The following is a 25522-nucleotide window of genomic DNA, read 5'->3' on the forward strand; positions in this document are numbered from 1 at the left end:
GAGGGATCCCGCAGGTGCAGGTGGGTTTGATGAGCCAGTTCCCTCCAGACCCGCCTCGTCCCTCGGTCCCTCCTGCTCAGCCCCACGGCTCCCTGCGAGGCCCCGGGAGCTTCTCCTCAGCCCTTGGCCCCAGTTTTCTCCTCTTATGAGACAGAACAGTGTGTGAGGGAATTGGGCAAAGTTGAGAACAGAGATGGTCTGGACAGCTCCCAGGGTGCACAGCCTGGACCGGGTGGCCGGAAAGTACGGGGGCAGCCGGTGGGCGGGGGAAGGGGTTGCTTAGGGGGTAAGGAACTGAAATGTCTTGGAGGCAGAAAGGGCTGACTTAACTGCTCCTTTCTGGCAGTGGTTTAGGAAATGCGCCCTTTGTAGGTCGGCTTAGAACCCGCAAGCAGGTGAGCGTCCAGATCCATTTCTTAACCCCCCACCCCCAAGACGCGGCCGCAGCTCGGGTCGCCGGGTCCAGCGGTCAGCGCGGTCTTCTGCTCCTGGCGTGGGTGGGGACGGGGCGCCGAGAGCGGTGGCGGGGACGTGCACCCGGTGGGCTTTAGGCAGCGATGCCGCCGGAGAAGCCTTATTCCCCTCTCCCCGACCTCGCCGAGCCCGGCGCCCCCGGGACAGCGGTCCTTCTGGTCGGGTCCGGCCCGGCCCGGCGGGGATGGCGGAGGCCTGGCCTGGCCCGAGCCCGGCGCCTACCGGTGGTTCCGGTTTTTCCGGCGTTCGCGAGCTCCTGACTCCTGACTCCCACACCGTCCTCACGCCACACTTCTGAGTGCGAATCGGTTTTATTGGAGAGACGGGTTCGAGGAGCCAAGACGCTGTGGCCGAGGACGGCGCCCAGACGAGCCGGCGGCCCTTCCCGGGGGGCGTCGCTCACGGCCTAGTCAAAGCCCGGACACACCAAGGTCCTGGGGCCGGCGCGCCGCGCGGGGCTCGCCCGTCGGCGGAGGGTGCGGGCGCAGGACCTGGACGTCGGGGGGGTGAAAGGTTGGTGGCGCGGGCGCCCCGCGGGGTTTCGAGGGTGGGGTGGGGGCGGCGGCGCGGGGAGGTCGCCGAGCCCGAGTCCGCGCAGCCCCCGGGCCCTCCGCCCAGGGGTGGGGCGGGAGGAGCCGGCCGGCCTCCCGGGCTCGAGGGCCTCGAGGGCTCTCCGCGCCTCTGGAGCGGAGCTCTACACGCACTTGAGGATGGAGGGTTGTAAGGCGCGGGCCGGGCGGGCGGGCGTCCAGGGGCTGCGGGCCCCGAGCGGAGGGCCCCCCGCCGCCCACCCCCGGCCCGGGACCCCCGCGGCCTGCGGCGGAGCCGGAGCGGGGGTGGGAAGAGGTCGGGCCCGGGCCCCCGGAGCAGCGCCCCCGCCGGCCGAGATGGGCCGCTCCGCGGGTCCTCCCCGCTCCCGGCAGTGGAACGTCCCGGGGCGTTGCGGGGGACGCCCGCGCGGTTGCCAGGGAAAGCCCGGACGTGACGGCTCCGCGACCCCGGGCAGCCCTCCCCCAGCCCTCCCCCAGCCCTCCCCCGTCATCCCCTGCGCGCCGCCCCCCCCCCCGCACACTGGGGGAGACGTAAACAGCGGCGGAGCGAGGCCTCCCCAGGCCAGGTGGGGCTCGCCGCGGCTGGGGGTGTTGCCGAGGACGACCCCGGCCCGGCTGGGAGTGGGGGCGGCCGCCTGGGGCGCTCCCCGGCCTGCTCGCGGGGGCCCCGGGGCGGGAGTGAGTTAAAAGTAGGCGGGGAGGAGGGAGCCCGGCGGGCTGGAGTCTCCGCCCTCACCGGGCCCCTCGCCCCCCCGCCCCCCAGGCCGGAGCATGCCGGGGCTCCGCGGGCCGGGGCGCCCCTCCGCCTGGCTCCTGCTGGCGCTGCTGCTGCCCGCGGCCCCCGCGCCCCCCCTCGCGCCCTACAAGCCGGTGATCGTGGTGCACGGGCTGTTTGACAGCTCGTACAGCTTCCGCCACCTGCTGGAATACATCAACCAGGTCGGTCGCGGACAGGGCGGGGGGCCTGGGGGGGGACTGAGCCGCCGCGCTGGCCCGCCAGTTTCAGGGTGGGGGGGTGCGCTGGCGTGGGAGAGGTGGGGGCGGGGTCCGTGCCGGCGGCGGCTGGCCGGGATCTGGGGGTGGAGGCTTGAGGGTTCAAACCGGCTGGTTGCTTTGACTCCTTCCCACAGACGCACCCCGGCACGGTGGTGACCGTGCTCGACCTCTTCGATGGCAGAGAGAGCCTGCGGCCCCTGTGGGAACAGGTGCAGGGGTTCCGGGAGGCCGTGGCCCCCATCATGGCAAAGGCCCCCCAAGGGGTACATCTCATCTGCTACTCCCAGGGTAGGCGACCCTCCCCCTGGACTCCTAAGCCCGTTCTCACATGAGCCCTTCCTGAGGGGTGTTTCCTAGTGCCCCCTTTCCTTCCTTCTTTCCTCCCCCCCCCCCCCGGTGCTGGGGATGGAACCCAGGGGCATTCTATCTCTGAGCAACACCCCCAGCCCTATTTCTTATTCTTTATTTTGAAACAGGGTCTAACTGAGTTGCAAAGGGCCTCACTAAGTAGTAGCTGAGGCTGTTCTCCAACCGAAATACTCCTGTCTCAGCCTCCCAATGTTGGGATTACAAGCGTGTGCCAGGCGGCTTCTTTCCTTGTGTGTGTGTGGGGGGGTGGTACTGGAGATTGAACTCAGATACACCCCCAGTCCAATTTTTTATTTTAATTTATTTTGAAACAGGTCTTTACTTTTTTTTTTTTTTTTTTTTGCGGTACTGGGGATGGAACCCAGGGGCATTCTACCTCCGAGCTACACTCCCAAACCCATTTTTTATTCTTTATTTGGAAACAGGGTCTCACTGAGTTGCAGAGGGCCTCACTAAGTAGCTGAGGCTGGCCGTGAACTGCGATCCTCCGGTCTCAGCCTCCCGAATGCTGGTTTACAAGTGTGCGCCACCACGCGTGGTGTGAAACAAGGTCTTGCTAGGTTGCTGAGGCTGGGCTTGAACCTATGACCCTCCTGTCTCAGCCTCCCAAGTCCTGGGGTTACAGGTGTGCGCCACCACAGCCCTTTAGTGTCCTCTTTTCTGAATCAATTGCTCCAGCCAGAGCCCTGGTAACTGCCCCCCTTCTTGGCTCTCCTCTCTGTGTCTCGAAAGGGGAGGGAACGCCCTTGCTTCTGCCTGTCTCCTCCCCATTGCCTGTGGTTCTAGGAGTCAGGACTAATAGGGAACTTAAAGGTATTCTGGATAGCTGGGCGTGGTGGTGTTTGCCTGTAATCTTCGTACTTGGGAGGCTGAGACAGGAGGATTTCAGGTTCAAGGCCAGTGTCAGCAACTTAGTGAGGCCCTGTTTAGCCTCAGCTACTTAGTGAGGTCCTCCAAAACTTAGTGAGACCCTGTTTCAAAATAAAGAATAAAAAAATAGGGCTGGGGATATCAGAAGTAGAATGCCCCTGAGTTCAATCTTCAGTAACAAAATAAAGTGATAATATAGGGATGGCAATATAGCTCAGAGGTAATATGCCTCCGGGTTCCATCCCCACTGGCACAAAATAAGCATAAAATAATAAAATAGGGCTGGTGGTATAGCTCAGTGGAAGGGCCTCTGTAAGTAGCTGAGGCTGTCCACGAACCCCGATCCTCCTGTCTCAGCCTCCCAAATGCTGGGATTACAAGTGTGTACCACCACACCTGGCTTCTTTTTCTCCTCCCTCTCCTCCTTCTCCTTCTCCTTCTCCTTCTTCTTTTTTGTGGTACTGGAAATTGAGTCTGTGTCATTCTACCTCTGAGTTATACCTCCAGACGGATTTCTTTTCTTTTTTCTTTTTTTTTTTTTTTTTTGGTGGTACTGGGGGTGGAACCCAGAGGCTTTCTACCTCCAGGCTATACTCCCAGACCTATTTTATATTTTATTTGGAAACAGAGTCTCACTAAGTTGCTGAGAGCCTCACTAAGTAGCTGAGGCTGGCTTCGAACCCGTGCGATCCTCCTGTCTCCGCCTCCCGAGCGCGGGGATGACAAGCGCGCGCCACCACGCCCGGCTTCAGACCGATTTCATTTCTTGTTTGGAAACAGAGTCTCACTAGATTGCTGAGAGCCTCACTAAGTTGCTGAGGCTATCCTCAAACTTGTGGTCGTCCTGTCTCAACCTCCCAAGTACTAGGATTACAAGCGTGTGCCACCACACCCGGCTCCAAAAAGATAATAGAATAAAAGTATTCCGGAGTGAGAATCTAAAGGGCCTAGAAACAAGCTGTGACTTGAACCGTGTCCTCGAGTGCGATCCTCCTGTCTTTAGCCCCAGACCTGCGTGTCTGAGCGTCTGATGAGTAGCGGTGGGGGGGGGGGGCGGCAGAGGCCTGGCCTTGCTCTCTGCCAGCCTTGGGTCCTGCCTACAGGTGGCCTCGTGTGCCGGGCGCTGCTCTCCGTCATGGACGAGCACAACGTGGATACGTTCATCTCCCTCTCCTCTCCACAGATGGGACAGTACGGAGGTGAGTGGGCTCCCGGGAGGCCGTGCGCATGGGCGGCGCACAGGCTCGGGGCCACCCATGTTGCCCTTCTCTCCCCAGACACAGATTACTTGAAGTGGCTCTTCCCCACCTCCATGCGCTCCAACCTCTACCGGATCTGCTACAGTCCTTGGGGCCAGGAGTTCTCCATCTGCAACTACTGGCATGGTGAGTGGTGCTGAGTGGAGGGCCAGGCCGATGGTGAGTGGTGCTGAGTGGAGGGCCAGGCCGCGCAGGCGCCGCGTACCTTTCTGTCAAGTGTCAGGCCGTAGAGGTCTGGAGCTCTGAACGCCATTCAGCTTCTATTACAACCGCTCGGTTCTGCTGTTGGAGTGAAAAGCTGCTCTAGGCCCTATGTAAATGAGTGTCTGTGTCCCAATAAAACTTTATTTATTAGCCGGGCGTGATGGCCCACGCTTGTCATCCCAGCATTCTGGAGGCTGACACCGGAGGATCGCGGTTGGCAGACAGCCTCAGCTACTTAGTGAGGCCCTCCGCAACTTAGTGAGACCCTGTTTCCAAATAAAGAATAAAAAATAGGGCAGGGGGGTGTAGTTCCGAGGTAGAGTGCCCTTGGGTTCAATACCCAGACCCACACACAAAAAATATTTATTTATTTATTTATTTATTTATTCTTGTAGTACTGGGGATGGAATACAGGGGCATTCTACCTTTGAGCTACACCCCAGCCCTATTTTTTATTCTTTACTTTGAAACAGGGTCTCACTAAGTTGCAGAGGGCCTCACTAAGTAGCTGAGGCTGTCCTCGAACCGCGATCCTCCTGTCTCAGCCTCCTAAATGCTGGGATAACAAGGGTGCGCCACCACACTTGGCTCAATAAAACTTTATTTATAAGAGCAAGTGGCAGGTGGGATTTGGCTGATTATTGAGCCATAGTTTGCCTCCCAAGTACTTTGAAAATAGGGTGAGAAGAATAGGTATGTGCCACTATGCCCAGCTGGTAGGTCTTTTTTCTTCTTTCCTTCCTTCCTTCCTTTCTTTCTTTCTTTTGTAGTAGGGATTGAATTGAGGGGCATTCTACCTCCAAGCTACACTCCCAGCCCTTTTTATTTTATTATTCATTAAGTTACTGACAGCCTCACTAAGCTGCTGAGGCTGGCGTCAAACCTGCAATCCTTCTGTGTCAGCCTCCCGAGTACTGGGGTTACAAGTGTGTGTCACCATGCCCAGCCCCTCCCTCTTTGGCCAGGGAGGTTGAAGTCAAAGCATTCTACCTCTGAGTGATACTACCAGCCTATTTTATTTTTGAAAACAGAGTCCTAGGTTCCTGAGGTCTTGCTCTGAACTGTGTGATCCTCCTGTCTCGGCCTCCCAAGTACTGGGATTGTAGGTTTGCATCACCACACCCCACTAGGGTATTGTTTAAGGTCATGGAGGCTGGGACTAGACTCTTGGTTTGAAACCTGATCCTTCGGGGTGACTTTGGGCAAGTTAACCTTTCTGTGACTTTGGTTTTCCTCAGCAGTAAAATGATAAAGTAGCAGATAGGTCATAGGGCGGCTGTGAGGATTAAATAAATGAATGAATGTCATGTGCTTTGAACAGTACCTTGTTCAGAGCAGGGGCTAGATAAGAGCTTTCTACCATGTTGTACAAGTTTTTTTTTTTTTTTTAATAGTACAGGGGATGAAACCCAGGGGTTTTCTACCTCTGGGTACACTCCCAGCCCTATTTTATATTTTATTTGGAAACAGGGTCTCACTAAGTTGCTGAGAGCCTCACTAAGTAGCTGAGGCTGGCTCCGAACCCATGCGATCCTCCTGTCTCAGCCTCCTAAGCACGGGGATTACAGGCGTGCGCCACCACGCCTGGCAGTTTTACAGGTATTATTGTTGCTACTATTACGTTACCTCCACCTTGAATATGACTACGGCCTCCTGATTGGCCTTCCAGCCTCCAATTTTGCCTCCCCTCCCTGCTTCTCTGACTCTTTCAAACTGGCTTTTTGACCCAGACCCCCACCATGATGACTTGTACCTCAATGCCAGCAGCTTCCTGGCCCTGATCAACGGGGAAAGAGACCATCCCAATGCCACTGGTGAGACCCCTGCTCCTGCCTGCACTGCCTTTATGCTTCTCTACCCCCCCCACCCCCGTGCTCCTCTCTTGACCTCTGGGGCTGACTCAGTCTCTCTTCTTTCTGCCCTGCAGCGTGGCGGAAGAACTTTCTCCGTGTGGGCCGCCTGGTGCTCATTGGGGGTCCCGATGATGGTGTCATCACTCCCTGGCAGTCCAGGTAATTAGGGATTGAGTGGGCTGAACATGGGCTAAAGACACCCCCAGCCCCCACTAATCATTATCTCTTGCTTAACGTTGGCTTGCAGCGCGGTGCCCAGACACGCCTATAATCCCAGTACTTGGGAGGCTGAGACAAGGTCAGCGGCCAGCCTCAGCAACTTAATGAGGCGCTCTACAACTTAGACCCTGTTTCAAACCCAAAATATAAAATAGAGCCGGGCGTGGTGCCGCAGGCTTGTAATCCCAGCATTCGGGAGGCTGAGATAGGAGGATCGTGGTTTGCAGACAGCCTCAGCTACTTAGGCCCTCCGCAACTTAGTGAGACCCTGTTTCAAAATAAAGAATAAAAAACTGGGGCAGGGGTGTAGCTAGGTAGTAGAATGCCCCTGGGTTCCATCCCCAGTATTGCAAAAATAAATACATAAGGAAAGGAAAGAAAATAGGGATGGGGGTAGCTCAGAGGTAGAATGCCCCGAGCTCATTCTCCAGGGCCAGAAACATCCCCCAAAACCACATACAAAAAAAAACCTTCTAGCCAGTCACTATGTCCTGTCGATGATAGTTTATCTCTGCCATCGGTCTTCCTTTGTAGAATTTTTATTTTTATTGCAGTGCTGGGCATTGACATCATCAGGGCCTTGCTCTCATGTTCTATCTGAGCCCTTGTAAAAGCTTAATTTTTTTTTTTTTTTTTTGCAATACTGGGGTTTGAACCCGGGGACATTCTGCCTCCAAACTACACCCCCAACACAGGGGCATTCTACCTCTGAGCTACACTCCCAGCCATAGTTTTTATTCTTTATTTTGAACCAGGGTCTCACTGAGTTGCAGAGGGCTTCACTAAGTAGCTGAGGCTGTCCGCGAACCGCGATCCTCCGGTCTCAGCCTCCCGAATGCTGGGATCACAAGCGCGTGCCACCACGCCCGGCTGTTATTTTTGATTTTGAAGCAGGGTCTCACTGAGTTGCTCAGGCCATCTTCCTGAGGGGTGACAGTATGCCTGGCCTTCGAAACTTTTCATTTTGAAATAATTATGATCTCGTGGGAAGTTGAGAAGATTGTATAGAAAGGTCCTGTGTGAGCTTTGCCCGGTTCCTCCACCGGTTGTGTCTCAGGTCATTAGAGACATTAGCAAACCCAGAAAGTAAGCGAGGCACAGCGGTGTGTGCCTGAGGTCCCAGCGCTCAGGAGGCTGAGGCTGGAGGCTCTCTTGAGCCAGGAGTTCAAGACCAGCCTGGACCAGCTGGAAACAGACATTGGTGCCAAGGGTGTATGGTCCAGTGCCATTCGGTCTCATTTCCTATCCTGTCTTAATTTTAATAGGATACTGGAACAGCCTCCACTCTCTTTCCCTGTATCTTTTTTCTTTTCTTTTCTTTTCTTTTTTTCTTTTTCTTTTTTTCTTTTTTTTTTTTTTTTTTGGCAGTACTTCGAGTGGAATCTAGGGGCATTCTACGTCCGAGCTATTTCTCAGGCCTTTTTTTATTCTTTCTTTTGAAACAGGGTCTCACGGAGTTGCAAAGGGCCTCATTGAGTAGCTGAGGCTGTCCATGAACTGAGATCCTCCTGTCTCCCAAATGCTGGGATTACAATTTATGTCTACCTCTGAGCTATACTCCAGCCCTGTTTTATTATTATTTTTAAACAGGGTTTCACCAGGTTGATGACAGCCTCACTACTTGCTTAGGCTGTCCTCCAACCTGCAATCCTCCTGTCTCAGCCTCCCAAGTAGGTGTGGACCACCATGCCCAGCTTGTACCCTTCATCTTATTTTATTTATTTATTTTTTGTGTTACTCAGGGTGTAACCCAGGGGCTTTTCTACCAAATAAAATTTATATTTTATTTGGAAACAGGGTCTCACTAAGTTGCCGAGAGCCCCACTCAGTAGCTGAGGCTGGCTTCAAGCCTGTGCGATCCTCCTGTCTCAGCCTCCCAAGCGCAGGGATGACAAGCGTGCACCGCCCCTTCATCTTAAACCTCAGGGAAAACTGTGGCTCCGTGGCGCCCTGTGTTAGCTTCTGTTGTAGGTCATCGAGAGGTCTCTGAAATGTTACCGAGTTCCCTTTCTCAACAAATATTTGTTGAGCACTGTGTGCCCAGGTGCTGCTCTGGCTCCGCGGTCAGAGCAATAGATGAAAGAGAAGTCCCCGGTGTCACCTAGCTTACATTTCTTTTATTTATTTGTGGTGCCGAAGACTGAACCCAGAAAAATTTTATCTCTGAGCTACATCTCCAGCCCTATTTTTTATTCTTTAGTTTGAAACAGGGTGTCACTAAGTTGCAGAGGCTGGCTGCGAACCACGATCCTCTGGGCTCAGCCTCCCAGGTACTGGGATTACAAGCGTGCGCCGCCACGCCCGGCATTTACATTCTATTTGAGAAGATAATTAAATATATATATATGTCGGGGTGGTGAAGGCCGGGGAGACTGGGGCCTGTTTTATGCAGTGTTCAGAGAGTCCGGCATGGTGAGACACACCTGTGAGACACACCTGTAATCCTGGTATTGGGAGGCTGAAACAAGAGGATTTGAAGGTTCAAGGCCAGACTCAACAACACAGTGAAAACCTGTCCATAGAACAGACAAATACGGCTGAGGGAATGTGACGGCACGGCTCAGAAGTAGAATGCCCTGGGTTCCATCCCTAGTAATGTGCACACACATGCACACGCACACACACACGGTAGTGGTCAGAGAACGTCTGGGAGAGCTGCCATTTGAGCCCAGACTGAAGGAAGTGGAGGGTGTGCAACAGTGTGGAAAGCAGACCCAAGGAGCAGAGGCCCTGAGTGTGAGGACGAGGAGATACGAGAGCGGAGAGCGCAGGAAGCCGGGGAGGGAGGAGAGGAATAGCTACAAAGAGTGCTTTGTGGCCAACGTAAGGCCTTGGATTGATTGATTAATTGATTATTTATTTGTTTATTTTGGCAGTACTGGGGATGGAACCCAGGGGCCCTCTACCCCCGGGCTACGCTCCCAGACCTATTTTATATTTTATTTGGAAACAGCGTCTCTTAAGCCAGCTGAGGCTGGCTTCGAACCTGCGCGATCCTCCTGTCTCAGTCTCCCAAGCGCGGGGATTACAGGCGTGCGCCACCACGCCCGGCTTGATTATTTATTTTTATAGTATTGGATGGAACCCAGGGCATTCTACCTCTGAGCTGTACCCCCAGCCTGATTTTATACTTAATTTTGAAATTGTCTAAGTTGCTGAGGGCCTCACTGAATTGCTGAGGCAGGCCTTGAACCTGCTCTCCTCCTGTCTCAGCCTGCCAAATATTGGGATTATAGGCATGAGCGGTCACACCTGGCTTTTTTTTTTTTTTTTTTTTTCCGGTATTGGGGATGGAACCTAGGGGCATTCTACCTTCGAGCTACACCCCCAGCCCTATTTTTCAGTTTGTTTGTTTGTTTGTTTATTTATTTATTTATTTATTTATTTATTTATTTATTTTTGTGTTACTGGGGGTGGAACCCAGGGGCTTTTCTACCTCCCAGCTATCCTCCCAGACCTATTTTAAGATTTTTTGGAAACAGGGTCTTACTAAGTTGCTGAGAGCCTCACTCAGTAGCTGAGGCTGGCTTCGAACCTGTTTCCAAATAAAGTATAAAATAGGTCTGGGAGTAGAGCCCGGAGGTAGAAAGCCCCTGGGTTCCACCCCTAGTACCACACACACACACACACACACACACACACACACACACACACACACACAAACTAGGGTAGGCCAGCCGTGGTGGTACACGCTTATCATCCTAGCATTTGGGAGGCTGAGACAGGAAGATCGCAGGTTCAAAGCCAGCCTCAGCAATTTAGCCAGGCCCTCCGCAACCTAGGGAGACCCTGTTTCCAAATAAGAAGGGCTGGGAGTATAGCCTAAAGGTAGAATGCCTCTGGGTTCGATTTCTAGTACCAGAAAAAGAACAATAAAAAACTAGGGTAGAAGGTAGGTGTTACCTGCTCATAGTCCCCGCACCTGGGAGGCTGAGAAAGGAGGGTCACAGGTTTGAGACCAGCTTCAGCAATTTAGTGAGAACCCTCAGCACTTAGCCCCTATTTCAAAATAAAAAGGGCCAAGGATGTAGCTCAGAGGTAGAATGCCCCGGATTCCACCTGTAGTGCCAAAAAAAGAAAAAATCATCTTATTTTGAAATGATGTCCTAGTACCCGTGAGAAGTTAAACCAGGTGTGGTGGCACACACGTGCAATCTCAGATACTTGGGAGGCTGAGTCAAGAGGATCACAAGTTCGAGGCCAGCCTGGGCAACCTAGCAAGACTCTATTTCAAAATAAAAAAAATATAAAGAGCTAGGGATGTTACTCAGGTCGAGTGCTTGTCCAGTATGTCCTGGGTTCAGTCCTTACTAGCACACACACAAAAAGTGGCCAAAATAGTGTAAAGAATTCTTGTATGTTCACAAATGTTAACTTTTTTTTTTTTTTTTTTTTGGTACCGGGGAGTGAATTCAGGGGCATTTTACCTTTGAACTACATTTCCAACCTGATTTTAAATAATTCATTCATTTTTGTGGTACTGGAGGCGGAACACAGGGGCCTTCTACCTCTGGGCTACACTCCCAGACCTATTTTATATTTTGTTTGGAAACAGGGTCTCACCAAGTTGCTGAGATCCTCACTGAGGCTGGCTTTGAACCTGCGATCCTCCTGCCTCAGCCTCCCAGGTACTGGGATTATAGGCCTGCACGCCTGCTTTGGCTAACATTTTACTATATTTATACCAACATTATTCTTATCTTTCTAGATAAACATATTTGTGTGTGTAAATCAATTATATATTTAAATATGTTAGGCATCTAAATAGCGGGTATGGTGGCGCACACTTGTAACCTCAGTCCTTACATAAGGATTGTTGGTTTGTGGCCGGCCTCAGTAATTTAGCGAGGCCCTCCGCAGGTTAGTGAGACCCTGTTTCAAAAAATACCAAGTAAACAGGACTGAGTGTGTAGCTCTGAGGTAGAATACCCTGGGGTTCAATCTCCAGCACCAAAAAAGTTTACATATGTATATTAATATTTTGTTTGAACCCTTTTTTTTCGTTGTTTTTGCAGTACTGGAGATTTTTGTTGTTGTTGTTGTTGTACTGGGGTTCCTGGAAGCCCTTCTACCTCCGGGCTACACTCCCAGACCTATTTTATATTTTTGAAACAGGGTCTCTTAACGCCAGCGCGGCTGGCTTTGAACCTGCGCGATCCTCCTGTCTCCGCCGCCCAAGCGCGGAGATTACAAGCGTGCCCACCACGCCCAGCTTTTTTTTTTTTTTTGTGGGTCTGGAGATGGAACTCAGGGGCATTTGACCTCCGAGCTACACCCCCTGCCCTATTTTTTATTCTTCATTTTGAAACAGGGTCTCACTGAGTTGCAGAGGGCCTCACTAAGTAGCTGAGGATGTCCTCGAACCGCGATCCTCCTGTCTCAGCCTCCCAAATGCTGGGATTACAAGTGTGTACCACCATGCCCAGTTCCCAGCCCTATTTATTTGTTTGTTTGTTTATTGGAACTGGGGTTTGAACCCAGGGGCAATCTATTTTGAAACAGGGTCTCACTAGGTTGGTGAGAGTCTCGCTACTTGCTGAGGCTGTCCTTAAACCTGCGATCCTCCTGTCTCAGCCTCCCAAGTACTGGGATTATAAGCATGTGCCGCCACACCTGACTGTGAAGCCTTTGAGGATAATATGTAGACATGATGTCTTTGTGTGTGTGTGTGTGTGTGTGTGTGTGTGTGTGTGTGTGTGTTTGTGGTACTGGGGATGGAACCCAGGGACATTCTACCTTTAAGCTATATCCCCAGCTCTATTTTTTATTCTTTATTTGGAAACAAGGTCTCATTAAGTTGTGGAGGTCTCAGTAGCTGAGGCTGGCCTCGAACCCGGATTCTCCTGTCTCAGCCTCCCAAATACTGGGATTACAAGCATGCACTATGATGTTTTTGTTACCTCTTATAAACTCTTACAGTTATTATATCTCATTGTGTCAAGGTGTATTTCCTGTAAGTAATATGTTCTTCTATGTAGCCACATAAAATTTTCAAAAGTGGAAAATTAACAGACAGTAATCAAATTTGAAGACTTACCCCAGCCAAGTATGATGGCACAAGCCTGTGATCCCAGTACTTGGGAGGAGGAGACAGGAGGATCACAGGTTCAAAGCCAGCCTTGGCAGTTGAGCGAGGCTTTCAGCAACCTAGTGAGACCCTGTTCCAAAAAAGAAATAAAATCTAAGCTGGGCCTGGTGGTGTATGCCTGTAATCCCAGTACTTGGGAGGCTGAGACAAGAAGATCACAGGTTGGGGACCAGCCTCAGCAATTTAGTGAAGCCCTATTTCAACATAAAAAGTTAAAAAATATGTACCTTTTTCAAAATTTTCTAATTTTCTTTGTGGTGCTGGGATTGAACCCAGGGCCTCGCTCATGCTAGGTAAGTGCTCCCACTAAGAAACATCCTCAACCTTTAACAGTTTTTTTTTTTTTTTTTTTTTTTTTTTGCTTTGTGGCACTGGGAATTGAACCCGAGGGAGTTTTACCTCTGATCTATATCCCCCAGCCCTATATTTTATTTTGAAACAGGATCTTGCCGAATTACCACACCGGAGCCTCCAACCTACAATCCTGCTTTATCTCTGAAGCGCTGGGATTACAGCCATGTGCCTCTACACCTGGCAGCCTTTTAGATTTTTATTTTGTGACATGGCCTTGCTAGACTGCCCAAGCTGGCCTGAAACTTGGCGACCTTCCTGCCTCAGCTCCCAAGTAGCTGGGATTCTAGCTGTGCACCGGCTCACCCGGCCCTTAACTGCCCTCGTAGGAGAAACAAATACATACAGTGCCAGAGGCAACCCAGGCTCACAGGCTACATTTATTTTATTTATTTATTTTATTTATTTATTTATTTATTGGTGGTACTGGGGGTGGAACCCAGAGGCTTTCTACCTCCGGGCTATACTCCCAGACCTAGTTTATATTTTATTTGGAAACAGGGCCTCACTAAGTTGCTGAGAGCCTCACTGAGGCTGGCTTCGAACCTGTGCAATCCTCCTGTCTCAGCCTCCCAAGGGCAGGGATTACAAGCATGTGCCACCACGCCCAGCTTAATTATTATTATTATTTTTTTGTGGTACTGGGGGTGGAACCCAGAGGCTTTCTACCTCCGGGCTATACTCCCAGACCCATTTTATATTTTATTTGGAAGCAGGGTCTCACTAAGTTGCTGAGAGCCTCACTAAGTAGCTGAGGCTGGCCTCGAACCTGCGCGATCCTCCTGCCTCAGCCTCCCGAGTGCGGGGATGACAAGCGTGCCCACCACGCCTGGCCTCACATGCTTCATTTAGCTGTTATAGCTCTTCAATCTTCAATCATTTTTTTCTGAAATTGTTTCTCAGTTGATATTTTGGAAACATATGTACCAGTTATTTTGTAGACTGTCCCCCAGTTTGGGGCCTTTTTTCTTTCTTTCTTTTTAATTTCCTCATGATTAGAATCAGGTTATGCTTTTTTTTTCTTTTTTTGTACCAGGATTGAACCTAGGAGCATTGTACCTCTGAGCTGCACTCCCAGCCCTATTTTATTTTTTATTTTTCAAACAAGGTCTAATAAGTAGCTGAGGCTGACTGAAAACCTGCGATCCTTACTGTCTCAGCCTCCCAAATACTGGGATTATAAGTGTGTGCCACCAGGCCCAACTAGGTTATGCTTTTCTTTTTTATTAATTCTTTATTTGAAACCGGGTCTCACTGAGTTGCAGAGGGCCTCACTAAGTAGCTGAGGCTGTCCGCGAACCGCGATCCTCCTGTCTTAGTCTCCCAAATGCTGGGATTACAAGCGTGCGCCACTATGTCCGGCTAGGTTTTGCACTCTATAGAGATGTCATACTCTGAGCCAGTGGAGGTGCACAGCTGTCATTTCAGTAGTTGGGAGACTGAGAAGAGAATCATAGGTTCAAGGACAGCCTCAGCAAGTAGTGAGATGCCTCTCAACCTAGGACCCTGCTTCAAAGTAAAAATAAAAATAAAAATAGAGCTGGGTGTATAGCTTGGAGGCAGAATGCCCCTGAATTCAATCCTTAGTACAAAAAAAAAGTCATACCCTTAGTGCATTACCTCAAGAGACAAAGGATATCCAATTAAATATTTTGGGTTAGCTCAGTGTGGTGATGCATGCTTGTAATCACACTACTTTTTTTTTTTTTTTTTTTTTTTGGTGGTACTGGGGTTCCTGGAAACCCTTCTCTGGGCTACACTCCCAGACCTATTTTTATATTTTTATTTGGAAACAGGGTCTCTTAAGCCAGCGAGGCTGGCTTCGAACCTGCGCGATCCTGTCTCTGCCTCCCGAGCGCGGGGATTACAAGTGTGCGCCACCACGCCCGGCTGTAATCCCACTACTTTCGAGGCTGAGACAAGAAGATTTGGATTTATGGCCAGCGTCAGCTACTTAGTGAGGCCTTCCACAATTTAGTGAGAACCTTTTTCAAAATAAAGAATAAAAAATCGGGCTGGGATGCTGGGCGTGGTGGCACACACTTGTAATCCCCGCGCTTGGGAGGCTGAGACAGGAGGATCACCAGGTTCGAAGCCAGCCTCAGCTACTTAATGAGGCTCTCAGCAACTCAGTGAGACCCTGTTTCCAAATAAAATATAAAATAGGTCTGGGAGTATAGCCCGGAGGTAGAAAGCCCCTGGGTTCCACCCCCAGTACCACACACACACACACACACACACACACAAACAAAACTTGGGCTGGGGGTGTAGCTCAGAAGTAGAATGCCCCTGGGTTCATTCCCAGCACCACAATAAGTAAATAAATAAATAAATAAATAAATATTGTGGGTCTTTCCTACCTGTTGCTCCAGTAGGCTATAGGTTCCCAAAGGACCCTAGCCTACCTTGATTTTTTTTCTTTTTATTTGGTACAGGAGATTGAATTTATTGGCATTCTATCTCTGAGTTACACCCTCAGCCCTGTTTTGTTTCTATTTTGAAACAGGTCCTCACTAGGTAGATGAGAGCCTCACTACTTGCTGAGGCTGTCCTGGAGCCTGGGATCCTCCTGTCTCATTCCCAAGTCCTGGGATGGCAAGCGAGCACCACCACCCCGGCCTACCTTGGTCATTTCCAACTCTCCTGATAACCCCCTCTCATCTTTTCCGTAGCTTCTTTGGTTTCTATGATGCCAATGAGACAGTCCTGGGAATGGAGGAGCAGCTGGTGAGCCCTTGGGGTTCCTCCCCTTCCCTTCCTCCCCTGGTCGCTGAGCTGGAGGGGTGGCCCTCTGGGGCCCAGGACCCAGCGGTGACTCACTCTGTCTCTTGTCTTCCTCCCTTCACACACCTGGAAGGTTTACCTGCGGGACTCTTTTGGGTTGAAGACGCTCTTGGCCCGGGGAGCCATTGTGAGGTGTCCCATGGCCGGCATCTCCCACACCGCCTGGCATTCCAACCGCACCCTCTATGACACTTGTGTGGAGCCTTGGCTCTCCTGAGCTCGCCCTCCGAGGGCCACCAGGAGCCGCCCCCAGCCCAGAGACCGAGCGGTGGCCTTGGAACGCAGATGTTGGGCTTCAGCACGCCTGTGACCGCCTCATCGCTCCCACACTGCCCCCACCAGCCAGGGCTCCCGAGCCCCTCCCTCGCGCCTCCATGAATGACAAGTCCTGGGCCCCTACCTCATGTTCTCGAGATCGGGGGCGACTCCACGCTCTCCCTGGCTCCCAGGGCCGAGGCTGGGGAAGGAGAGCCAGGTTTTAGCTGCGGCTGCTGCTCAGCCTCTGGCTGAACCGGAGAGCCCGGCGCCGCCCCCCACAGGGCTCTCCTTCCAGGGCACTCAGGACATTTTTAGCTTCTGTTCTCCACTTGTTCCGGTCGCCTCTGAACTTCCCTGTCGTCGACCCTCCTCACCCTGAAGAGGGACACCCATGAGAGTGGGGTTCTGCGGCTCCCCTATGGGGACAGTTCCTTTCTTGAAGTGTCAGTGTTGGGGAATATCTGTGGCCTGTAAGGCCCATCTCAGGTTTGGGGATCCCCCAGTCCCTATGATCAGTATTGGGGTACCCCCTGGGAGCCTAGTTTCTTTAAGGCCCCAGCCCCTCTTTTAATTACCCTCGAATGGGTGTTCTACCATATTTATGGAAATAAAGTTCCATTTCCTCAGTGTGGTTTGGCTCTTCTCCAGGCGAAGGGGACCTGGCTACCCACGTGGGTGGGGATGGAGAGGCTGGGGCCCGGGTGCCCGGATGCCGGGTCTGGGGTGGGGATCCCTTGGTGTTTCCGCCCTCTCAATGCCCATTCTGTGTGGGTTCCTGATTCTCCGCGGGTTCTTTCCTGCTGTGGACAATTCTCTTCCTGTCCCAGGGTAGGAGTAGGGGGCTAAGCCTGGGGCTCCAGTGCTTTGGGCCCCAGTAGAGGGGTGGAATGTGCCTGCCACCCCCAGGCTAGACGAGGGGGCTGAGGGTCAGGGTGGGCATCTGCTGGGCCCCTTTTCAACCTCTGTAGGCCAGAGCTGGGCGAGGGGCTATACAATGAGCCTCCTTTTCCTTGAAGGAAGGAATTTGGCCTGAGACAATTGGCCCCTGTCTGCTCAGGCATGGGGGGCGGTGGCTGACTCAACTTGGTGTCCCCCAAGCGCTAACAAATGTCACCAGGAGACGGGGGGCATTTTCCCCCTCGGTGCCTTGGGCTGCCTGCTGCCCTTTTGTGAGGACTTCTTGCCTCTCCTCCCTTGACCTGATTTGTTCCTTACCAGCCTGGCCTCTCTCCCTGCCCCTAACTCTCCAGTAGTCTGTGTTGGGCTGAAGGGGGACCAGAGGAGGCTTAGGGGTGTTGGTGGTTTGAGAGCAGGAGCCTCTGCTTATTTGGGAGTCCAGAATCTGGGAGCCTCTGAGGGTTGGGAAAATTCTTCCAGAGTCCTTTGCTGGAGTGGGTGTCGGGGTGGTGGGACCTGACCCCACGGGGCTGAGGAGGAGGTTTGTGGGAGGGGGTAGGAAGGGGAGGGCTCTGGGCCAGCCCCTCCCCTCCTTCTCGGCCCAGAGGGCCCACCCGCCAGTTTGAGCTGCTGCTGCAGAGGACAGGCTGCCTGAAGTCTCCCTGGAGAGAGGGCAAGCCAGGTGGGGATGGGGGGAGGCAGGTGTGGAGAGAATGTCAAGGGGGTCAACTCAGCCTCAGGGTGGGTTTGAGTTGGGGGCATCGTCTGTGTGAAGGGTGTGCACCTGAGGTGTATGTGATGGTGTGGGGAGAGTAGAGCCTTGTTTAAGGTATGGGGATTCCAGATGTGGGGAGTGTATGTACGGAAGGTGTGAGCACATGTGTCTGGGGTTTTGAAGGTTATAAGAGGGGCCACAGGGGACTGCTAACCACGGATGTGTCCCTCCGGGTTGAGCAGAGCACTGGGGGTGGAAAGAGTAGAGGGGTGGTGGAGGGAGTGTGCTGGGGTGTCAGGCTGTGTACGATGCTGAACACACCTTGGTGTGCTAAAGAGAGGGTGAGTCAGTTCTACATACACTTGGGTGCAGGTGATCCCGGTGGCTACTGTGTACAAGTGTGTGTCTTGGTCTCCTTAGAAGACACCAGCTGATTGCTCTTGGAAGGCTGGAGAAGTTAACAGGAGAGAGGAAGGCCATCCACTAACCTCTTCTTGCCTTTAGCCCACAGAGTCTGGAGTCAAAGAGAATCATGGGGTCCAGGGCTGAGCTGTACGCTCTCCTAGGCGGACTTATGCTCCTTCTACTACTGATGTCAGGAGAGGGGGCCAAAGGTGGACCCCTCAAAGAGAGGTGACAGCAGAGGGGGCGGGGCCTGGGGGAGATCTGCAGGGGGAAGCTGCCGGGGTGGGGCTTCCTAGGAGACAAAACAAGGTGGAAAGAGAAGGTATCACCTCCAAGAGCTGCTGGAGGGAAGTGGGGCTCCAGGCTCCTAGGGCCTGGCCCACTCAGTGTCTCCCGCCTCCTCTGGCACCAATGCAGTCAGGGGGTCTGCTCCAAGCAGATGCTGGTGGTCCCGCTGCGCTACAACGAGTCCTACAGTCAACCAGTGTACCAGCCCTACTTAACCCTGTGCCCTGGAAGGCGCATCTGCAGCACCTACAGGTGAGGAATGGGAGCTGGGACTCAGCCCAAGACCCTTGAGCAGGCCCGGCATCCCGGGTGCTGACCCGCTGTGTTCCAGGACCACGTACCGTGTGGCGTGGCGAGAGGTGAGACGGGAGGTGCAGCAGGCGCACGCCGTGTGCTGCCAGGGCTGGAAGAAGCCGCACCCTGGGGCACTCAGCTGCGAAGGTGAGGCCGGGTGCTCCGGGCCTTGCAGGGGGCGTGCTGGGTTCCGCGGAGCGGGACCTCGGCGTGGGGCCTGAAACCTCTCCCTCGCCCGCCCCGCAGCCATCTGCAGCAAGCCTTGCCTGAACGGAGGCGTCTGCGTGGGGCCGGACCGGTGCCAGTGCGCCCCCGGCTGGGGGGGCAAGCGCTGTCACGTGGGTGAGTGGCGCGCCGGTCCCGGGGGGCCCCGTGGCCTCTCCACCCACGCGCCCCCTTTCTCAGCACCCTTCTCTTTGGGGTAACTAGACGTGGACGAGTGCAGGCCCGGCGCCGCCCTCTGCTCGCACCACTGTCTCAACACGGCGGGCAGCTTCACGTGCGGCTGCCCGCGCGGCCTGGAGCTGGGGCCCGACGGGCGCGCGTGCGCAGAGGGCTCCCCCGCGCCGCCGGCCCGCGCCGCCGTCCTCGGCGTGGCGGGTGAGTGTGGGCTGGCGAGCATGGGCGCGAGGGCCGTGAGCCGAGCCGGGCCGCTGTCAAGGGCGCGCCTTTTGCCCTAGTTCGGGAAGCTGACCGCGACGGAGCCCTGCGGCGGGAGCTCCGCGAGCTGCGAGGGCGCCTGGAGCGGGTGGAGCAGGTGAGCCGGGGGCCGGGGGCCGAGCCGCGGGGCCGCCCGTCGCCCACACGCGGGCCCTCTTCCTTTGCAGTGGGCCGCTCGGGCTGGAGCCTGGGTGCGCGCCGTGCTGCCCGTGCCGCCCGAGGAGCTGCAGCCCGAACAGGTGGCCGAGCTGTGGGGCCGGGGCGACAGGATCGAGTCGCTCAGCGACCAGGTGCTGCTGCTGGAGGAGAAGCTGGGCGCCTGTGAGTGCCTGCGCCTCCCACCCGAGCCCCTTCGCTTTCAGAGGCCTCGCTCCCCATTTGGCATCCTCACAGCCCCCCACAGCCCAGCGTGACGGCACAGGCTTGCAAGCCCAGTACTTGGGAGGCTGGGACAGGAGGATCGCGGGTTCACGGACAGCCTCAGCTACTGAGTGAGGCCCTCTGCAACTTAGATCCTGTTTCAAAATAACGAGTAGGCCGGGCATGGTGGCACAGGCTAGTAATCCCAGCGCTTGGGAGGCTGAGACAGGAGGATCACACAGGTTCGAAGCCAGCCTCAGCTACTTAGGCTCTCAGCAACGTAGTGAAACCCTGTCTCCAAATAAAATATAAAAAATAGGTCTGGGAGTATAGCCCAGCCCGGAAGTAGAAAACCTCTGGGTTCCATCCCCAGTACCACCAGGGGAAAAAAAAAAAAAAAGCTTGGAGATAGAATGGCCCTGGGTTCCATCCCCAGTGCTGCAAAAACCAAAACAAAATAAAGAATAAAAAATAGGGCTGGGGTGTAGTTTGGAGATAGAATGTCCCTGGGTTCCATCCCTAGTAACACACGCACGCACGTGCGCGCGCACACACACACACACACACGCACACACACATTGGCCTAGGGGTGTAGCGCAGAGGTAGAATGCTTCTGGGTTCAATCCCCAGCAACACAAACACACACCAAAACCTCGCTCACCTCCTCCTACCTTCCCAGAATATTTTCATTTCTCTGACCTCCTCTGGGACCCTGTCCCTAGCCCCACAGTTCCTTTTAGCGCTGGTGAGCAGTGCACCCCTCCCACTGTGCCTGTCTCTGTCGTTACCCAGGCTCCTGTGAGGACAACAGCCTGAGCCCTGGCATCGATCGTCGATAAAGAGCCCCGGCAGCGCCCCTGCCCCCTAATTTATACAGAAACTAGACCCGCTAATCCTCTGGGAGCTGCAGATAAGGCTATCTGCCATGGCTCCAGCCACAGAGACCTTGGAGGCTGAAGGAGGGGGAGCCTGCCGCCTGGATGAAGACTGTTTCCTGAGCTCCTTAACAAACGCAGCAAGCAAGCACCCGGCTCTCTCTCTCTCTCTTTATTCTCTGTTGCTTGCTGTCATCCAGATAATTAATAAAAACCAACCAGGAAAAACTGGGTCCCACCCTCTCCTCCCGGGCGGTGGGAACAGGTCTGGAGTGGGAGGCAGGGAGTGGCCGGTGCCACTGGGAAGAAGAAATGAAAACTGGCTCAGAGGGGGGCTCAGAAGGAAGAAATAAATTAATGCCCTCCTCTCCCCGCCGGCCAGGGTCCAGTTGCTTCCCCAGCGAGCAGCCGTGCAGCGCCTGCTGCCTGCCTCGCCCCTGTCCCTGAGGATGGTACAGGGGCCACAGGGAGCTGGGTGGGGTGGTGAAGAACCAGACCACACGGACAGACGGGGAAGCAGAAATGTGGAGACCGAACTGGCACGGAGGAGCGTGCTCCGCCCTGGGCGTCTGGCGAGGGAGGGTGGCTGCTCTGAGTTAGAAGAGTCCCGGCACCGCCAGGAGGTTGGAGGTGCTGAGGACACCCAGGACGAGCCTGGGAGGAGTGTCCAGGTACCGGCTTGCGCCACGGGGCGAGGAGTGCTCCTCACAAACGGAGAGTCCACTGCAGCCAGGGACTCGGGTGCGGATGGATTGTCCAGACTGGATGAGGTCAATGGCTGATGTGGGTGGAGGAGGAGAGAAGACGCAAGGGGGAGAGTCCCCGGGAGGGGATGGGATGGAATGTCTCCCACCCTCAGGCAGGGTGGGCCACTCAAGATGAAGGGAGACAACTGTCCACAGACAAGACGGCGGGGCGGGAGTGGAGGCCGTGGGCGGGCCAGGAAGGGGCAGGGGTGGTGCTGAGTGCACATTCACGTCTGAACTTGAAGAGTCTGAAGGGGAGAATGAGCGGGGAGAGGAGAAATGAAGAAGAGGGCTTGGTCCTGCTTCAGGACCACCGGCGGCCGGAAGGCAGGCAGGCGTGGGAGGAAGATGGGCAGGAGGGAGGTCAGAGCCGGGCCTCGCCCACCCCCCCAGGCTTCTTCAGACAGTCACCCCCGCCCCGGCCGTCAGCGGAGATTTCTCGGAAGACGGTGAGCATGGAGTGTCGGACTCTGTCGGCCAGCGCCGGGACATCATCCGGTGTCAGCCCCTCTGTGGGCACCGGGGGCAGCACCCGCACCTGACATCGCCCTGGTGGGACAAGAGCAGCTCAAGGCCTGCCCCCGACCCCTGCTCTAGCTTCCGGACTCTCCCTCCCGCCCTGGTCAGCGCCCTCTGTTTGCCAGCACCGCTGTCCCGATGCCTTCCCACCCTCGGTCCGGAGCGCTCCCACCCATCGTCCCGCCCGCTGTCTGCGTGGGCACCTCCGGCTGCTCCATCACAGGGGTCCCTCTCGGAGAGACCAAGCACCACCCATCCGGCTGAGTATGGCGGGCACTCAGTAAATACTTCCTGATGGGTGGCCAGACTAGACGGTCGTGTGGACATCTCATGGCCCTGACACCGAGTGACCCCTGCCTCCTGCAGACACCCCCAGCCCTCACCCGAGGTGAAGCGGCGCTCCTTCTTGCAGTAGAAGTCTTGATAGGAGGACATGACGATGGGGACAATGGGAACCTGGGGAAGGGGCAGGCACATCAGTTCCAGGCCGGCTGGCTCCACCTGGAGGAGGAGGTGGGGGCGGGGACCGGGCGGCGCAGTCACCTGGGCCTGTACTGCAAGGTGGAAGGCGCCACGTTTAAAGGGCAGCATGGAGCCATTGTGGTTTCTTGTTCCCTCAGGAAAGACCCAGACTCTCACCTGGTGGACAAAGAGGGTCAAGGAAGACATGTCCACACGGAGGGGCCCGAGGGGGTGTGATGCTGGAACGAGGCGTTCAGCGCTGGTCTACTCCCTCGCCTCCCCAGCCCATCTCTGCGGGACCACTCACGTCCTGGGAGAGCAGGGTCTGTGCGACTTCAGACATGACACTGATGGCGTCCCCCGTGCGCTTCCGGTCAATGAAGATGACTCCCGCCAGCCAGCAGGCCAGCCCGGCAGAGCCAGCCCACAGCAGCTCCCGCTTGGCAATGGGCACACAGCGGCCTGGCAGTACCTCCATCATCCCTGGGGCAGGCGAGCGGGGTAAGGACCTAGGTAGAGGCAGGGTGCCACAGCGGGCAGCCCACCCCCAAGCTGTCATCTGCACTGGTGGGGACGGGGTTGCAGGCTCTACCCTGGGGAAAGGCGGCTCGCCTAGGGACGGTAGGAGGAAGGCGTGCTTGGGGGACAGGAGCCCTGGGTGGCTTCTCACCCAGCAGGTCGAGGGAGCTCTGGTGGTTGGAGACCACGACGTAGGGCTGCAAGGGAGGAAAGTGGTGGGCCCCTCGCACCTCCACTCGGATCCCGTACAGGTATTTGATATGGAGCAGCATCAGACGCAAGATCCTGTGGGGGGAGGGCAAGGGCCCAGTGGGACTCACCGTGCCACCGGGACGCTTGCGCCCGCCCGCCCGCTGCCCACCCGCCCGCCCGCCCGCCCTCACTTCATGTTCTCTACGTTGCGGCCTCGCACGGCGCACACGGGGATGGCGAGCACAGCCAGGAAGAGGATCCAGCCGTTGTAGAAGGCCATCTTGAAGAAGTACTTGGCACTGGGGCTGCAGAGCCACAGGACGGGCAGCAGCAGGAGCAGCAGCAGCAGCAGCAGCGTCCACGCCCCGGGCCACAGCTCCATTCTGGCCACCTGCGGGAGAGGGCAAAGGACGTGGGCCGGCTGCTGAAGGGCAGGAGGCGGGGCACGGAGGGCGGGACACACGTGGGGCCTGGCTCCCATCAAACCTAGGGCGGGCTCTGGACAGATGCCCCCCCCCCCCCCCCCCCGCCTCCCCAAGGTTTTGGATACAGTCAGAGAAAAGACTAGAGACGCGGACAGCCGCACTGCCAGGGCCCGTGATGGCAGAACAACAGTAACTACGCCAGCAGGCACGGAGCCTTGCAAAGGGTCCTCTAGCAGTCTACACCCGCACCGCCAGTCTACACCCGCACTGCCCAAGACGGCAGCCACACACGTGTGGACACGGCTCCTGAAGTGGCTAGTCCAAACTGAGGTGAGCTGGAAATGCAGAGTACACGCCAGACCTTAAGGACTCTGGATGAAAAACAGGATGTAAAATAGCCCACGGATAATCTTCTAATTTCTTTCGGATATAATGAGTCCAGGAACGTATAGCACTGAGATTAATTTCGTTTTACCCAGGTGCAGTGATGCACACCTCTAATCCTAGTACTTGGGAGGTCGAGGTAGGAGGATCCCAGGTCCAAGGCCAGCCTTGGCGACTTAATTTTGAGGACCTTGTTTAAAAATAAAGATAAGAAAGGCCTGGGGTGTAGTTCAGAGGTCGAATGCCCCTGGGCTCAATCCCCATCATCACACATACCAAAAACATAATTTCATTGTTTCTTTTTACCTTTTTGCGGATGGCTACCAGAAATTTTTAAGTGACACTTGTGGCTCATATTATACTTTTGTTGGACAGTGCTGGTGTATTCGCTGTGTTAAACCCTTCCATGTAATCTACACAATAATCTATAAAGTCTGATCACTTCTACTTTACAGGAAGTAGGCCCAGAGAGTATAAAGAACTTACCCGACGTCAGTCAGACAGGCTTCAAAGCAGCAGTTTCTAGGTTAACCCTAAGCACCTGGACATGCTGTCACCTGTACGTCACACGTGTACACAGCGTGCACAAGAGAAAGTGACGGCGACAGACACCGCACGCACCGGGCAGCGAGGGTCAAGAATAAAAGCTCCCGTCACTGGTCACTGATGCAAAGGGCCACACCACCTCACACGCAGACTGCCACACTTCCTCAAAGACTCCTAAAGCTCAGGAAGTAACACCCGGAAGTAACGAACGAGATGGCATCAGGTTGAAAAGCTTCTGCGCAGGAAGGAACAATCCAGAGCGTGGAGAGAGCCCACAGGACAGGGCAAAGGCCTGCCAGCTCCTCTTTTGACACGGGAGCGACATCCAGACTATATGAAGAACCCCAAAAGCTTGCCACCAAAAAACCCCTACTAACCCAATCAGGAAATGGGCAAATGAACGAGAAAGACACTTCTGGAAAGGAGAAAAACAGCGGGGTGTGGAGGCACACACCTATGATCCCAGTCCTTGGGAGGCTGAGACAGGAGGATCACAGGTTCCAGGAGAGCCTTGGCAACTTAGCAAGACCCTGTTTCGAAATAAAAAAATAAAAATAAAATAGAACTGGGGAATGTGGCTCAGAGATAAAAGATCCCTGGGTTCAATTCCCAGTACCAAAAAATAAAAATAAAGAAAAACAAAATGGTCAAGAAATACATGAAAAAAACATTAACATCTTTAACAATTGGGGAAATGCAAGTCAAAACCAGACTGAGATCTCATCTTAGTCCAGTTAGAGCGGCAGTCATCAAGAACATAGATGAGCCGGGCGTGGTGGCGCACGCTTGTAATCCCCGCGCTTGGGAGGCGGAGACAGGAGGATCGCGCAGGTTCGAAGCCAGCCGCGCGCGCTGGCTTAGGAGACCCTGTTTCCAAAATGAAAATGTAAAAAATAGGTCTGGGAGTGTAGCCCGGAGGTAGAAGGGCTTCCAGGAACCCCAGTACCACCACCAAAAAA

At 54.6% G+C, this 25522-nt stretch overlaps 3 protein-coding genes across 4 annotated transcripts; 2 read left to right on the forward strand and 1 right to left on the reverse strand.

The window, feature by feature from the left end:
• Window positions 1-1796: 1796 nt before the first annotated feature.
• Window positions 1797-16235, forward strand: PPT2 (palmitoyl-protein thioesterase 2; the record flags this gene model as incomplete). The annotated part of the gene is made up of 8 exons (XM_080710661.1): window positions 1797-1964; window positions 2156-2309; window positions 4364-4459; window positions 4538-4645; window positions 6454-6537; window positions 6651-6735; window positions 15907-15961; window positions 16092-16235. 8 exons carry the CDS (start codon window positions 1797-1799, stop codon window positions 16233-16235), a joined length of 894 nt encoding a protein of 297 aa, XP_080566787.1.
• Window positions 16236-18420: 2185 nt separating this feature from the next.
• On the forward strand, window positions 18421-20734 carry EGFL8 (EGF like domain multiple 8; the record flags this gene model as incomplete). The annotated part of the gene is made up of 8 exons (XM_080710473.1): window positions 18421-18521; window positions 18711-18833; window positions 18913-19022; window positions 19122-19217; window positions 19305-19475; window positions 19556-19632; window positions 19703-19856; window positions 20688-20734. The coding sequence occupies 8 exons, from the start codon at window positions 18421-18423 to the stop codon at window positions 20732-20734; spliced, it is 879 nt and encodes a 292-aa protein (XP_080566599.1).
• Window positions 20735-21880: 1146 nt separating this feature from the next.
• On the reverse strand, window positions 21881-23596 carry AGPAT1 (1-acylglycerol-3-phosphate O-acyltransferase 1; the record flags this gene model as incomplete). Of its 2 annotated transcripts, XM_080710596.1 has the most annotated exons (6): window positions 21881-22065; window positions 22419-22491; window positions 22579-22674; window positions 22805-22980; window positions 23168-23301; window positions 23400-23596. In XM_080710596.1, 6 exons carry the CDS (start codon window positions 23588-23590, stop codon window positions 21881-21883), a joined length of 855 nt encoding a protein of 284 aa, XP_080566722.1. The 2 variants fall into 2 exon arrangements, with proteins under 2 accessions (XP_080566722.1, XP_080566721.1); XM_080710595.1 differs by lacking the exon at window positions 22805-22980 and having other exon boundaries at window positions 23247-23301; window positions 23400-23590.
• Window positions 23597-25522: the final 1926 nt, after the last annotated feature.

This window comes from Muscardinus avellanarius, assembly GCF_963383645.1.
Source record: "Muscardinus avellanarius genome assembly, chromosome: 14".
Classification (NCBI taxonomy): Eukaryota; Metazoa; Chordata; class Mammalia; order Rodentia; family Gliridae; genus Muscardinus; species Muscardinus avellanarius.